The sequence below is a fragment of the Vulpes vulpes genome, chromosome 8, assembly GCF_048418805.1.
Source record: "Vulpes vulpes isolate BD-2025 chromosome 8, VulVul3, whole genome shotgun sequence".
NCBI lineage: Eukaryota > Metazoa > Chordata > Mammalia > Carnivora > Canidae > Vulpes > Vulpes vulpes.
In genome coordinates this window covers 44,931,712-44,945,677 of record NC_132787.1, presented here as the reverse complement: position 1 = coordinate 44,945,677, position 13,966 = coordinate 44,931,712, and the positions used below count along the sequence as shown (strand labels likewise).

The window sequence follows — 13,966 nt, the reverse complement described above, 5'->3', positions numbered from 1 at the left end:
GAAGCATGGCTTGGAAAATGTCTCCAACTACAGGAGACTTTGAGAATCTGGAGAAAGTGTGTGAGTGGGCAGGTGAGAAGCTGGGTAGTAATTGCTATCTAGGCCTCCCTTCTTGGTATGTCCTCACTAGTATCATCTTCTTGTTCCCCCAGGTATCCGTCAGCTTCAACTAATACTTTTGAAAGTAGCCCTGATCCTAGGCATTGAGATCCATGTCAATGTGGAATTCCAAGGTCTTGTACAGCCTCCCGAGGACCAAGAAAATGAACGTGAGTTGGAGTGGACAAATGAAGGGAGGGATAAGAGGGCCTGGTCTGGGTGAGGAGAGATGAAATCAAGGGAGAGAACTACAAGAAGCTGTGGGTGGTTCTCAGAACTAGTTAAAGAAGCTGCTTCAATTATATAGCCTCTATCTTCTGAGGAACTCTTGACTCAGTGAAGGAGGCTTTTGACATAGTATTAGACGTCGTAAACACGACATGACAAATCATGTCATGGGGACATTCTCTTGTGAGCCTTCTTCAAGGCTTTTCTTTTTCCTGTGTTTTGTACCCCATGCCTTTACTCCTAGTATTTTTAGTTTGAGGTTTTGTGCAGTTTGTATCTAAAGGAGTCTTAAGTGCGTATGATCTGGATGATGACCTTCATTTTGACTTGGTCCACAGGGATAGGTTGGCGGGCACTGGTCCACCCCAAAACCCATCCTGTGTCAGAATATGAATTTGAAGTGATCATTGGAGGGGATGGCCGTAGGAACACCTTGGAAGGTATTGATTCATGCTCCTTTGCCTGGTTCGAAGCCCAGTGAAGGGTGACCCTCCCCCAACCTTGGGGGAGGGTTTCTATCATCAATTCACATTCCTAAGAATCTGCATATGTGTGCTGTTTATTCTAACTGAATGGCAGACCCAACCTTCCACTAGCCAGCTGTTACTTGGGCTACTTCCTACAGGGCACTCTTGTTAGGGCACTAGGAAATAAGCTGTACTTTAATTGGTTGACACTATGGGATTTATATCTAAGGTTAGTAAGCTGATGGCTTCTTGTTCTTTCTTTCATTTGTTCTTTCTTTCTATGGAATCCCTTGTACTGAGAACTATTCTGGACAGTTAGAGTTCAGATTGTTAGTGTGTGGGAGCCTTTACTTCTTTTCTGAATTCTTATATTTTTGGACAGGCAAACATCTTATTTTCAGATAGAGAAGAATTGCCCTAAAATTTTCCCACTGATTCCCATGCCACATGTTCCCTAATGTCTTCATCAACACCCCTTCTTGTTTGAAGTGGTCTTCCTTCTTCTCTAGCAAGCTCTGACTACCTTTGAAAATTTATTTCCTTCCAGGATTTCGCCGGAAAGAATTTCGTGGCAAACTGGCCATAGCCATTACAGCAAATTTTATTAACCGAAATACAACAGCAGAAGCCAAAGTGGAAGAAATCAGTGGTGTGGCTTTTATATTCAACCAAAAATTTTTCCAGGAACTAAAGGAAGCCACAGGTTGGTATAGTTGCCTCCAAAGCAACAAGGATAGAAATTTAAATAATTACTTGTGATTTTTCTCTCAGAGGGGTGGTCGAGTGGGTGGTCATTGACATTATTGGTAGAGTGGGTGGTCATTGACATTATTCCTGTGTTTGCCCCTCTGTTCTTTCTTTACTCCTATACGTTCTTTTTATAGTGCTTTCCTTATCACTGTCTCCTCTAGTGTTCTTGGTCCTCCTTACAGTGACAGGGCTGCTCTGGGCTTAGTTTTATTTATTTGTTTGTTTTTAAGGATTCATTCTGCCTTTTACCAGCTCTTCTTCAACCATTTCCCCCATGCTATGGCTCTGAGTGATGGTGCTTAATGCAGTAAACTCTTGATTGGTAGTTCTCAGCTTCTCTAGAACCTGACTTTAGATACGGAGTATACAATCTTCTTGTGCTCCAGTTTGGGCATGAAGTAAACCATGTGCTAAAATAGAAATGAGATTGTGGTATGATAGCTTTTGAATAAATTGACTTATTTAGCTGCAGTAAGAATGTACAGCAAATTTCAGTTCTGTTTTCTAGAACATGTTTTTTTCCCCATTATGTCTGTTTTTTAGATTAATTGAATGAAAAGTCAGTAATTCACGCTCTGCTTCCAAGCATCTAATTGTCCTCTTAAGAGCAGAGGAGATTATCCCAGTTGCCTTGATGACTATCAAAGAGGTTTAACCTGAAAACTAACCCTGACCTCTTACTAGAAGTTAACCTTTCTTTTTCTTCCAGTCTTTATATATCTGCTTATTATTGATCATAGTTTTTAGGATAACTTAGGGTAACAAGTAAATTACAGAGCAGTGCAGGTATAAACATAGCTCCCCCTCTGCTCATGAAGTGAATTAGCAGGGAGTGAGAATCTGGGCTTAGACATTTCTTTATTTTCACTTTCTCCGCCTGGAGTTTGACAGTGCTGGTCTCTGTGGACACATGTAAACATTTGGCTGCCCTAATGTACCTTCATTTCAGCAAGCCCGCATGTGACAGATTTGTCTTCTGGTTGCAGGTATTGACTTGGAGAATATCGTCTACTACAAAGATGACACACACTATTTTGTTATGACAGCCAAAAAGCAGAGTTTGCTCGACAAAGGGGTGATACTGCATGTGAGTAATGGATTTCTCTCCAGCCTCTTCTTATGTGCTACTAGTTATTATGACCACCTAAGGGAAAGAATTTTATTGTCTGATGAGTTTTTCCTGCAAAGGAATAAAAATGAGCATCGAACTCATCTCCTGAGAACATGTACTCCTCTAATATTTTCTGGTTTAACTTCTTTAAAATCTTTTGTTATGGAAGTTTTCAAATGTAAACAAAAGTAGAGAAAATCATATAATGAACTCCCATGTGCCCATTATCTTGTTTTAACAATTATCAACACGTGACCATTATTATTTTAGTAGTACCCACCCCCCACTCCTGCCATTGGATTGTTCTAAAGCAAATCTTAGATATCAGTTGTCTCTAATACTCAATTCAATTTTAGGTGATTTGGTTTGTGGTTATAGTAATTCCACATATGACTGATTAATTAGCTGGTTAATAGGTTGTCTTTTGGGAGAAGGTGGTAGGGGGAAGGGAGTTTCACCTAGAAACCTGAGACTGGTTCTGGCTTTACTGCAGGTATGTCTATCAGAAGTCTTGGAATGCTGGTTGGATCAGGCTATATTTAGACCTCTTCAGGACCTAACAATATTGAAAGGTCTGGCTCAGCATTTTATCCAGGTGGATAATTGTATGACATTCCAAGAGACGATGAACAGAATATGAAATCAAAGAACCACATGATAGGTGGTTCTTTAAGGAGAGTCTCTTGAAGCCTTATTTAGTCTTTAGTCTGAACCGGAATTACTCTTCCCGTGTGATGAGATGGAGAGAAGAAGCATCAGATGTGCTGGTTCAGGCCTGTACAGTTCTTACCACAGACTCGTGGCTGAATTTCAGGATGCCTTTTATCTCTGCAGGACTGAGTTATACTGTTGCCCTCTCTGAGAGCAGTGCTGGGGGCAGGCCAGTGAGCATGTGCCTGCAGCACAGCCTCTTCCCATTCACGGAACTCATGTCTGTTTCTCGGCCTTGTGCCTTTATGTGTACAAGGAGAAACAGGACAGAGCAGTTTGTACAGCACATTCTACCAAAAGCATAAGCAAGATGTACTCAGTTGGATGCTTTATCAATAAGAAATAGCCAGTAAACCCGGTGGTGTGCTTTGGGACTAAGTTAAGACAAATCTGCTATCTTAGGCAGAACAGAACAGTGCTTATCAGTTGAAATTAATGTTTTATTGTGCTTCACAGTTATTGCTTTGTTTTTTATTTTATTTTTTTACAAAACTGAAAGCTTGTGGCAGCCTTGCACTGGTCAAGTCTATTGGTGCCATTTTCCAACAGCATTTATTCATTTCGCGTCTCTGTGTCATACTTTGGTAATTCTTGTAGCATTTCAGACTACAGCATAGTATAAATGTTAACTTATATGTACTGGGGAACCAAAATCCATTTGACTTGCCATATTCCAACATTCACTTGATTATGGTGGTCTGGAACTGAACCTGCAGTATCTCCAAGGCATGGCTATATGGAGGGACAACCTAGGATGCCAAGACCTGATTTGCTTTTACTTTTGATTTGGCGTTTTTTTTTGTTTGTTTGTTTGTTTGTTTGTTTTTTTGAGGGCAGGCGCCCTGTTTCTATGTGTGCTGCTAAAGACAAACCCAGTTGTGGTTATTCAGTGTTGAACAAATACTGTTTCAAGGACCAGCTTGAGTATTTGTGTTTTGACCACTAACATCTTGTAATGGTAGCTGAAAGTACCATCAGAAACACTTGGAAACAAACCTTAGGCCCCACTTTAGGAGAATAAAGATGTGGTTCAGTTAGCCAGGAATCTCCAGAACAGAAAAAGAGTTTTTCAGGCCTGTATATAGAAAACCCTTTTTCCTCTCAGCATTGTTTTCTTTGTTGGTGGGTTTCTATGAAGTCTTTCAGAATCTTATGAATTATTCTGAAAACCTCTGTTTCATTTTCAATATATTCTTCCCAGCCCCCTGGACTGTGGTTGCTCCCACCTCGCATCTTTTTGGCACTGGAGATTGTGGGTACTTCCTTTGGGTTTGATGAATTATACAATGCCGAGCATTTCCGGTGGTCCTACTTGCCAAAAGCTATTTGCTACCCAGAAGATAATGATCGCCAATAATAACATAAATTATAAAATACGTTTTCAGTTTAGAAAGTACCATCACATAAATTATTTTATTTGGTATTCAAAACAACTCCATGAGATGGATTAGGCAAGATCAAAGAAATATGACTTGCTCCAAGTAAGTGGAAACACCAGGCGGCAAAGCCTGTGTTCTTTTAGAAACAGCCTCCTCCATGGGGCATCTGGATGGCTCAGTTAGTTGAGCGTTGATTTTGGCTCAGGTTATGATCTCAGGGTCACCCGGGGTCGTCGGGCCCCATGCTCAGCAGGGAGTCTGCTTGGGATTCTCTCTCCCTCTTTCTTCCCCCCTCCATGCTCATTCGCATGTTCTCTCTCTCTCTCTCTCTCTCTCTCATTCTCAAATAAGTAAATCTTTTTTAAAAGTGGGGTGTGCTTAGTGGCTCAGTGAGTTAAGTGTCTGCCTTCAGCTTCAGGTAGTGATCTGAAGGTCCTGGGATCGAGCCCTGCATCTGGCTTCCTGCTCATCAGCTCAGCTGGGAGCCTGCTTCTCCCTCTTCCTCTACCCTCCCCATCGTGTGCACTCTTTCTCTCAAATAAGTAAATAAATAAATCTTTTTTAGAAAAATAAATAATTTAAAGAAAGAGCCTCCCCCTTTTCTTTGTAATTTGTGTAAAAGACAAAATATGAAATCACTGCTGGAAGGAGGTAAAGACTATGAGACTAGCTTATATCTGACCTGTGTAGTGTGGCTCTGGTGAGGCTTTTCCTTCAACCTTCTCTCTCTGGAGACAGGACTATGCTGACACAGAGCTCTTGCTTTCCCGGGAAAACGTGGACCAAGAGGCTCTGCTCAACTATGCCAGAGAAGCGGCTGACTTCTCCACTCAGCAGCAGCTGCCATCTCTGGATTTTGCCATCAATCACTATGGGCAGCCTGATGTGGCCATGTTTGACTTCACCTGTATGTACGCCTCTGAGAACGCTGCCCTGGTGCGGGAGCAGAATGGACACCAGTTACTAGTGGCCCTGGTAGGGGACAGCCTCCTGGAGGTGAGTAGTAAGGACGGCAGTGGTTTGTAGTCGGAGCAATAGTAAGGAAGCAATAGTGATTAGGAACAAACGTGAATATACCGGGTTGTCGAGTGAGTGAGTATACCAGGTTGTTGAGTGAGTATCCACATCCACAACACTGATATACCAGGAAGTAGGGAAGTTTCTAAGTATAGATAGAAGCTCTGCAGCTTTTGTGATCTGCTCCTCTACCAGTTTATGAAGTGGGAAAGCCCAGTATCTGAGCAGTTACCAAAAAGTACCATCAACAACAAACTCTTTGTTTCTTAGTTTAGTTTCTCACTTTTTTTTTTTTTTAGTTTCTCACTTTTATTTTATTTATTTTATTTTTTTTTTAGTTTCTCACTTTTAAAGGTAATTTATTTTTATTCCTTGTTTTCTCTCTCTTTCATAGCCTTTTTGGCCAATGGGAACAGGAATAGCCCGGGGGTTTCTGGCTGCTATGGACTCAGCCTGGATGGTACGAAGTTGGTCTCTCGGAACAAGCCCCTTGGAAGTCTTGGCCGAGAGGTAATGGAAAGCAGCCAGGGGTCCCTTCCATGAGAAAACTAGGAATGATGAGTGGTTTGTTCCTCAGGCAGAGTACAGATTTTCTTCCTTCAATCTCTCTCTCTCTCTCTCTCTCTCTTTTCCTTTCTTAATTAAAGATGTTTTTGCATTTAAGAGAAGAAAGGCAAGATATTTATAAAATCATAGATATGTAAAGATTATCTAATTTATGCGCTCTTCTTTTCTTTCTTTCCAAATTTAATTTGTCACTGAGAATGGCATCTGAATCTTTGAATTCCATTAAAGGACAGTATCTGGTTCCTTTATGACAGTCACATGAACAAGTATATAAACCTACTACATTAAATTTTCTTGTCCTTAAAGCAGAAAGACTTATACTAATGAAATCAGTGTAGTAGCAAGGGACATAGGAATATAAGAAAAGAAAGAAAAAGTGACTTTGAATTCAAAAGAAAATCCCAAGCTGCTTGTAAACATTTCTCAAATACCAAATGTCATATGTTGAAGCAGATCATTGCAAAAGAGGTAAGAATCTTAGGATTTGTTTGTTAATAAAGAACAAATGCCTTAACTGGAAGAACTAGAGAAATAAAAGATTTCCTGGGTACAACTGGTGGTAGATAGCATTTAAGTCTGTTACCTAAGGTACTCGGCAAGTTTGGTGGCAGGTTGTTTTTTCATCCATGATTTTCTTAAAAATTATAAACTGGCCTACTTGAAAAAACAAAACCGTAAATCAGTTGCCTTTGAAATTAGAATCAGGCTTTGTATCCCAGCCCACCACAGTGTACTTGCTTTTGCTACTAGTACTTAACCAGTCCAGGGCCTGTGGAATCACTGGCATGGTACAAATGGGAGCAAGGGCTGACATAGGTTGGAGGAAAGTGGTCAAGGATGAGGATTTGTCATATCCTTCAGATTATTCGGGACACTGTCAAAAAAATGCGAATATTATCAAAGGAGAGGAAGATGTGTATGGTGCTTGTCACTGCTCTGAGTAAATAGTTGTATGTTCTTGCAGGGAAAGCATTTATAGGTTGCTGCCTCAGACTACCCCTGAGAATGTGAGTAAAAACTTCAGCCAATACAGCATAGACCCTGTCACCAGATATCCCAATATTAACATCAACTTCCTCCGCCCAAGCCAGGTAAGAGCCAGTTACCTACATCTGGGCCCATTTTCAGGACAGATCAGACCTTTGAAACATTGAAATGTGTCTGTTAGCACCGTATACACGTACTTCTTTCGTAATCCAAGTAGATGTTCCCTGGAACGGTGAAAATAGCACTTTCTTTCAACAGATTGAGCAACTCAGAGTGGGAGTTGTTGAATAACTTGCCAGAAGGTCATATGTGGCAAAAACAATGGATTGAGGATTTTATCCAGTGCTTCCTAATTCAGGTTGCATGTTGTAGGGGAGAGAACACCTGTTCATTATCTGGGAAATGTGACTTGCACTTGCATTATTGCCACCAATCACTTGGGACTTGGTTGTGTCATCCCATCTTCTCTGAACCTGTTTCTTCATTTATGAAGTGGAGATAATAGTCCTGCTATTCACAGGACCACTGTGAGGAGATTGTACACTTGAAGAAATTTTGAAAGTTAGGACACTCTGAAGTAAGATACTGTTGGTCAGTTTTGTTGTGCTACTAAGTTACTTTTCATAGTGTCTAATGCCTTGTCATTGAGAATGACATTTGACAAAGCTCAATAATCCCAAAGAGTCCAACAATTTTTGGAAAGCAGCCCATTCAACATAGTTGCCTATGTACTTGTGTGATTCTTTATTCACTTTCTACCTGAGGTTTATGGGTTTAAGCCCTCTATATACTTATATATAAGGGGGCCGGTGAGTCTTGCTGTCAGTGGGCAGTATGAATAGTCCAGTAATGACTATCAGAGGGTCCTACTTGGCCGAGTAGCTAGTTTTTAGGACAACTTTTTACACTAATATGTATTGGTTTATATGTAACGCCACCACATTCCAGAAAGAATTTGAAGGTCATTGTCATAACTTTTTTCTGAACTTTGCCTAGCCTACTTTCTTAGTCTTTCATTTTGCTCTCAGGTGGGAACTTATTTTGTGGTGTTTGATTTTACAACTTAACTTTCTACCAGGTGCGCCATTTATACAATACTGGAGAAACAAGAGATATTCATCTGGAAATAGAGAACCTGGTGAACTCCCGAACTACCCCAAAGTTGACTCGCAATGGTAAGTTCTGGTAATGACCTTTTATATATATATATTTTTTTAAATCTTTTTATTTATCTACGATAGTCACACACAGAGAGAGAGAGAGGGGCAGAGACACAAGCAGGCTCCATGCACCGGAAGCCCGACGTGGGATTCGATCCCGGGTCTACCAGGATCGCGCCCTGGGCCAAAGGCAGGCGCCAAACCACTGCGCCACCCAGGGATCCCCTGGTAATGACCTTTTAAATGCAAGTAACCTACTCAAAGAAGTCCATACTTACTCATTGAGCTGTTAGTGTGCACAGTAATGTGTAAGGCCGCGGTTCTCAGCTGGAGCCGATTTTGCCTCTAGGGGCACATGTGGTAGTATTTGGAGACATTTTGATTGTCAGGACCAGGGGAGGGTGCTGAGTGCACAGATCAGCTCCCCCAACATAGAATTACCCAGCCAGAAATGTCAGTAATGTCAAGGCAGAACCCTCAATCTAAGGTTTTAGGAGCATATAAGGAGAAATCAGATACAGGTACTGTTAGAGGGATGCCTGGGTGCCTCAGCACTTGAGCGTCTGCCTTCAGCCCAGGGTGTGATCCTGGAGTCCCAGGGTCAGGTCCCACATCAGGCTCCCTGCATGAGCCTACTTCTTCCTCTGCCTATGTCTCTGCCTCTTTCTCTCTGTGTCTCTCATGAATAAATAAATAAAATCTTAAAAAAAAAAATGCTGTTAGAAAGTGAGTGCACACATACAAGCTAAGGTTTCTGGGGGGGGCTTTATGAAAAAGCAGTGGTATTTTAGATGAGTACTACATCGCCAAGATACAGTTATAGAGATAAAGGCCATTCCATATTTTGTGTGCCTTGAAGGGCCCCTGTAGGTATTTTTAAAAGGAGAACAACATGAATATACCTGGATAGCTACATGTAAGATGGGATGGAGAAGGGAAATCCCAGAGGCAGGACCGCTAGTTAGAAATACCCTGTAGCAGTCAGGCTAACGGTGGTGAAGGCCTGAACAGGATACTGATGTTAGGGTTGGACAAGGTAATGTAGCATGGTGAGAACAACTGACTTTGCGGCCCAGTCCAGGCGTTGCCATTTGTGAAGTATGAGGGCCAGAATAGGTTATTTTGCATGTGTGAACTTTGGTCTCCTTGTCTGTGAAATGGGCATACTTTGGACTACAGTCATGAGGATTCTGTGGCATATAGAGTATTTATTACAATGTCTGGTATATGGTGGGTGGTCACAAATGGCAGCCATTTTGTCATTATTAATTGTCAATGTCATTGTCATTATTAAACATGGGAAAGAGTATATTAAAGAGCCAGATTCAATAGGCATCGGTAGTTTGGTTGCACGAGTCAAGAGATGGTTGCAGATAGTGCTGCCATCAGTTTGGTCAAGGAATGGGAGGATGAGAAGGTTTGAATCTATTTTTTTTGTCTTTATGTTTAAAGATTTTCTTTCTTTATTTGACAGAGAGAGATAGTACAAGCAGGAGGAGCGGCAGAGAGAGGGAGAAGCAGGTTCCCTGCCAAGTGAGGACCCTGATGTGGGCCTGATCCCAGGATACTGGAATCATGACCTGAGGGCCAAAAATAGACACTTAACTGATTGAGTCTCCCAGGCTCCCTGATTTGAGTCTGTTTTGAGTTTGACATGTTATTAGAATATCAAGGTAGATTTTACAACCAACAAGCAGTTGGGGACATTTTTATATTTCTCCTCTCTGGTGTCTACTTGAGAGCAGACAGTATCACCTTTGTCACTGTCATTTTAGAGCCTGGAATATTGAAGTTGCCCAGTACATATTGGATTGTTGGATATAGAGACTGGGGAGACATCTGAATAAAGTAAATTTCTTATTTATGATGATAACACCAGGAGTGTTTCTCTGTGTAGTTTTAGAATACATTTTCACTGAAAGACTTAAATGAAACAGGATTTTTATGATATGCAGTTTTTATCTTGTCATGTTCCCAAATTACTAAATGACTTCCTACAGGGTTAGATATATCCAGCTGCCATAGGTAAGAGAACAGACGTTCTTGGACACAAATAGGAATTCACAGATTCTTCTAAATGCTCCATATCAGGGGATCCCTGGGTGGCGCAGCAGTTTAGCGCCTGCCTTTGGCCCAGGGCGTGATCCTGGAGACCCGGGATCCAATCCCACGTTGGGCTCCTGGTGCATGGAGCCTGCTTCTCCCTCTGCCTGTGTCTCTGCCTCTCTCTCTCTCTCTGTGTGACTATCATAAATAAATAAAAATTTAAAAAAAAAATTTTAAAAAATAATAATAAATGCTTCATATCAGAGCTTCTCTGATGCAGTTAAGAAAAATGGACTTTTTTTTTCTTATTCCTATTTTTTCTTTTTTAATATTTTATATAAATTCAGTTTGCCAGGATGCTTGGGTGACACAGTGTTTGAGCATCTGCCTTTGGCTCAAGGCATGATCCCAGGGTCCCACATTGAGCTCCCCGCAGAGAGCCTGCTTCTCCCTCTGCCTATGTCTCTGCTTCTGTCTGTGTGTCTCTCATGAATAAATGAATAAAATCTTAAAAATAAATTCAATTTGCCAGCATACTCAGTTACCCCATGCCCCACCCTCTTCCCCTTCTGCAACCCTTTCTTTGTTTCCCAGAGTTAGGAGTCTCTCATGGTTTGATTTTTTTTTTTCCCCACTCAGTTCCCCTCCTTTCCCTATGGTCCCTTGTACTGTTTCTTATATTCCATGTATGAGTGAAACCATATGATGATTGTCCTTCTCCAGTTGACTTACTTCACTCAGCATAATACTCTCCAGTTCCATCCACATTGAAGCAAATGGTGGGTATTTGTCATTTCTAATGACTAATATTCCATTGTATATAGAGACCACATCTTCTTTATCCATTCATCTGTCAAAGGACATCATGGCTCCTTCCACAGTTTGGCTCTTGTGGACATTGCTGCTATAAACATCAGGGTGCAGATGTTTCACTGCATCTGTATCTTTGGGGTAAATCCCCAGCAGTGCAATTGCTGGGTCGTAGGGCAGGTCTATTTTTAACTCTTTGAGGAACCTCCACACAGTTTTCCAGAGTGGCTGCACCAGTTTGCATTCTCATCAACAGTGCAAGAGGGTTCCCCTTTCTCCACATCCTCTCCAACATTCGTTGTTTCCTGCCTTGTTAATTTTCACCATTCTCACTGGTGTGAGTTGGTATCTCATTGTGGTTTTGATTTGTATTTCCCTTGATGGCAAGTGATGCAGAGTATTTTCTCATGTGCTTGTTGGCCATGTGTAGGTCTTCTTTGGTGAAATTCCTGTTCATGTCTTCTGCCCATTTCATGACTGGATTGTTTGTTTCTTGGGTGTTGAGTTTAATAAGTTCTTTATAGATCTTGGAAACTAGCCCTTTATCTGATAGGTCATTTGCAAATATCTTCTCCCATTCTGTAGGTTGTCTTTTAGTTTTGTTGACTGTTTCATTTGCTGTGCAGAAGCTTTTTATCCTGATTAAGTCCCAATAGTTTATTTTTGCTTTTATTTCCCTTGCCTTCATAGACGTATCTTGCAAGAATTTACTGTGGCTAAGTTCAAAAAGTGTGTTGCCTATGTTCTCCTCTAGGATTTTGATGGATTCTTGTCTCACATCTAGATCTTTCAACCATTTTGAGTTTATCTTTGTGTCTGGTCTAAGGGAGTGGTCCATTTCATTCTTCTGCACATGGCTGTCCAATTTTCCCAACACCATTAGTTGAAGAGACTGTCTTTTTCTCCTCTTGGATAGTCTTTCCTGTTTTGTTGAATATTAGTTGACCATAGAGTTGAGGGTCCACTTCTGGGTTCTCTGTTCTGTTCCCTTGATCTGTGTGTCTTTTTGTGCCAGTACCACATTGTCTTGATCACAGCTTTGTGGTACAGCTTGAAATCCAGCATTGTGATGCCCCCGGCATTGGGTTTCTCTTTCAATATTCCTCTGGCTATTCGGAGTCTAAGTAAAATGGACCTTTAGAAAGGCCCTTCGCGTTTTAGAAGACATAGCAGTGAACTGGAAAACATCCAAGCATATGTATTTATGTATTCATTTTCTCAAGATTTTTTTTTTAATTTTTAATACAGAGTGCCAATCCTGGCCTGGGGGATTGTTCTGGTCTGGGGTCCTTGGCCTTGCCAATGTAATCCTACAGAGTTCCTTCACTTGGTAAATTGGCTCTATACATGGAACATATAAGAGTGGGCTTTGCTTGCTATTGCTTTAATGTGTTGCTAAATAGAATATATTCTTTTGTTTGGGAGGAGGGGAGATATATATATATATTTTTTTTAATTCAGTTAGCTAAAAGAATGTACTCTTTTTTGCTCTATTCCTCCTCCTTACTTTGAAGGAAAGGAGCTTCCTCAGCTAGCTGCCGAATACCTCTCCAGGGAAGTCTTAGACCTTCTGGAAGTGAGGGTGACAGCTCAGTAGATGGCGCTCATCCATCTAAGTCAGTATCCAAAAGTGCTGTAGGGACACTGAGCTTTAGCATGAGCAGATCCAGATCACCCCTCTTGTGACTTATTCTGTTAGAGGGGCTAGTTTTGACATCAGAGTCTGGGTAAATTTGTAGGTAGTTTCTTATCTACCTAAAATTCCACTATCATGATACCACTTACATAGCTATTTACTTTTTTTTTTTTTTTTTAAGATTTTATCTATGTATTCATGAGACACAGGCAGAGGGAGAAGCAGGCTCATCGCAGGGAGTCTGCTTTTTACTTTTGAAAAATCGTGACAATTATTTTGTTCTTACCTTTAGTTATTTTTCAGGCTGGATATGTGTACTACAAAGAGGAAGGATCCTACGTCAATGCTACCAGGTGACCACACCTCTGATCATTTTTTTGTTGTTTCAGAGTCTGTAGCTCGTTCAAGCAAACTGCTGGGTTGGTGCCAAAGGCAGACAGATGGCTATGCAGGGGTAAATGTGACAGATCTCACTATGTCTTGGAAAAGTGGACTGGCCTTATGTGCGATCATCCATAGATACCGCCCTGATTTGATGTAAGTTGTGACAGCTTTCATTTTGTATTCTCTTAGGACCTCAGGGTATTTTGCTATCTAATAGCCAAATTTTGTATTTTTTTCTAGAATGAAATACACTGCCAGATACTTTTTCTAGAAGGCAGTGATTAATTTCATTATAATTATATTTAAAATTATGTGTCAAGCATCATATAGCTGAATCCAGCTGAGGTTTTAAAAATCACAGCGCTCAGAAAGTCAGAAACTAGTTTTAACGCCCACCTGGGCCCATTAACATTACACAAAGGAAAACTCTGTTCTTTGGCCCCAGGCTGAACTTTTCGCTTTGGCGGGAGGTCTCTCAGATGCTGTTGGTTATAAGGAAAAACTCACTAAAACATTTGGCTGGCTAAAGCAAATGTGTCACTACCAACAAAACAGAAAATAATGAATACTTACTGGATTTATCGTGGTTCTTTGGTATTCTCTGTTAAGAATTA

At 41.0% G+C, this 13,966-nt stretch overlaps 1 protein-coding gene across 30 annotated transcripts in view; it reads left to right on the top strand.

The window, feature by feature from the left end:
• The window catches only part of MICAL3 (microtubule associated monooxygenase, calponin and LIM domain containing 3), a 266,829-nt gene that overhangs the window by 149,293 nt on the left and 103,570 nt on the right, over positions 1 to 13,966 (top strand). For all 30 annotated transcript variants that reach the window (XR_012003010.1, XM_072766402.1, XM_072766389.1 and 27 more), the window contains 9 exons: positions 153 to 269; positions 666 to 767; positions 1,342 to 1,497; positions 2,531 to 2,631; positions 5,484 to 5,741; positions 6,157 to 6,272; positions 7,294 to 7,420; positions 8,395 to 8,491; positions 13,358 to 13,505. Coding sequence is in view for 29 of the 30 variants with exons in the window: in XM_072766402.1 (XP_072622503.1) it covers positions 153 to 269; positions 666 to 767; positions 1,342 to 1,497; positions 2,531 to 2,631; positions 5,484 to 5,741; positions 6,157 to 6,272; positions 7,294 to 7,420; positions 8,395 to 8,491; positions 13,358 to 13,505 (1,222 nt within the window). In the remaining variant the exon portion in view is untranslated. The remainder of the gene's footprint in view (positions 1 to 152; positions 270 to 665; positions 768 to 1,341; positions 1,498 to 2,530; positions 2,632 to 5,483; positions 5,742 to 6,156; positions 6,273 to 7,293; positions 7,421 to 8,394; positions 8,492 to 13,357; positions 13,506 to 13,966) is intronic.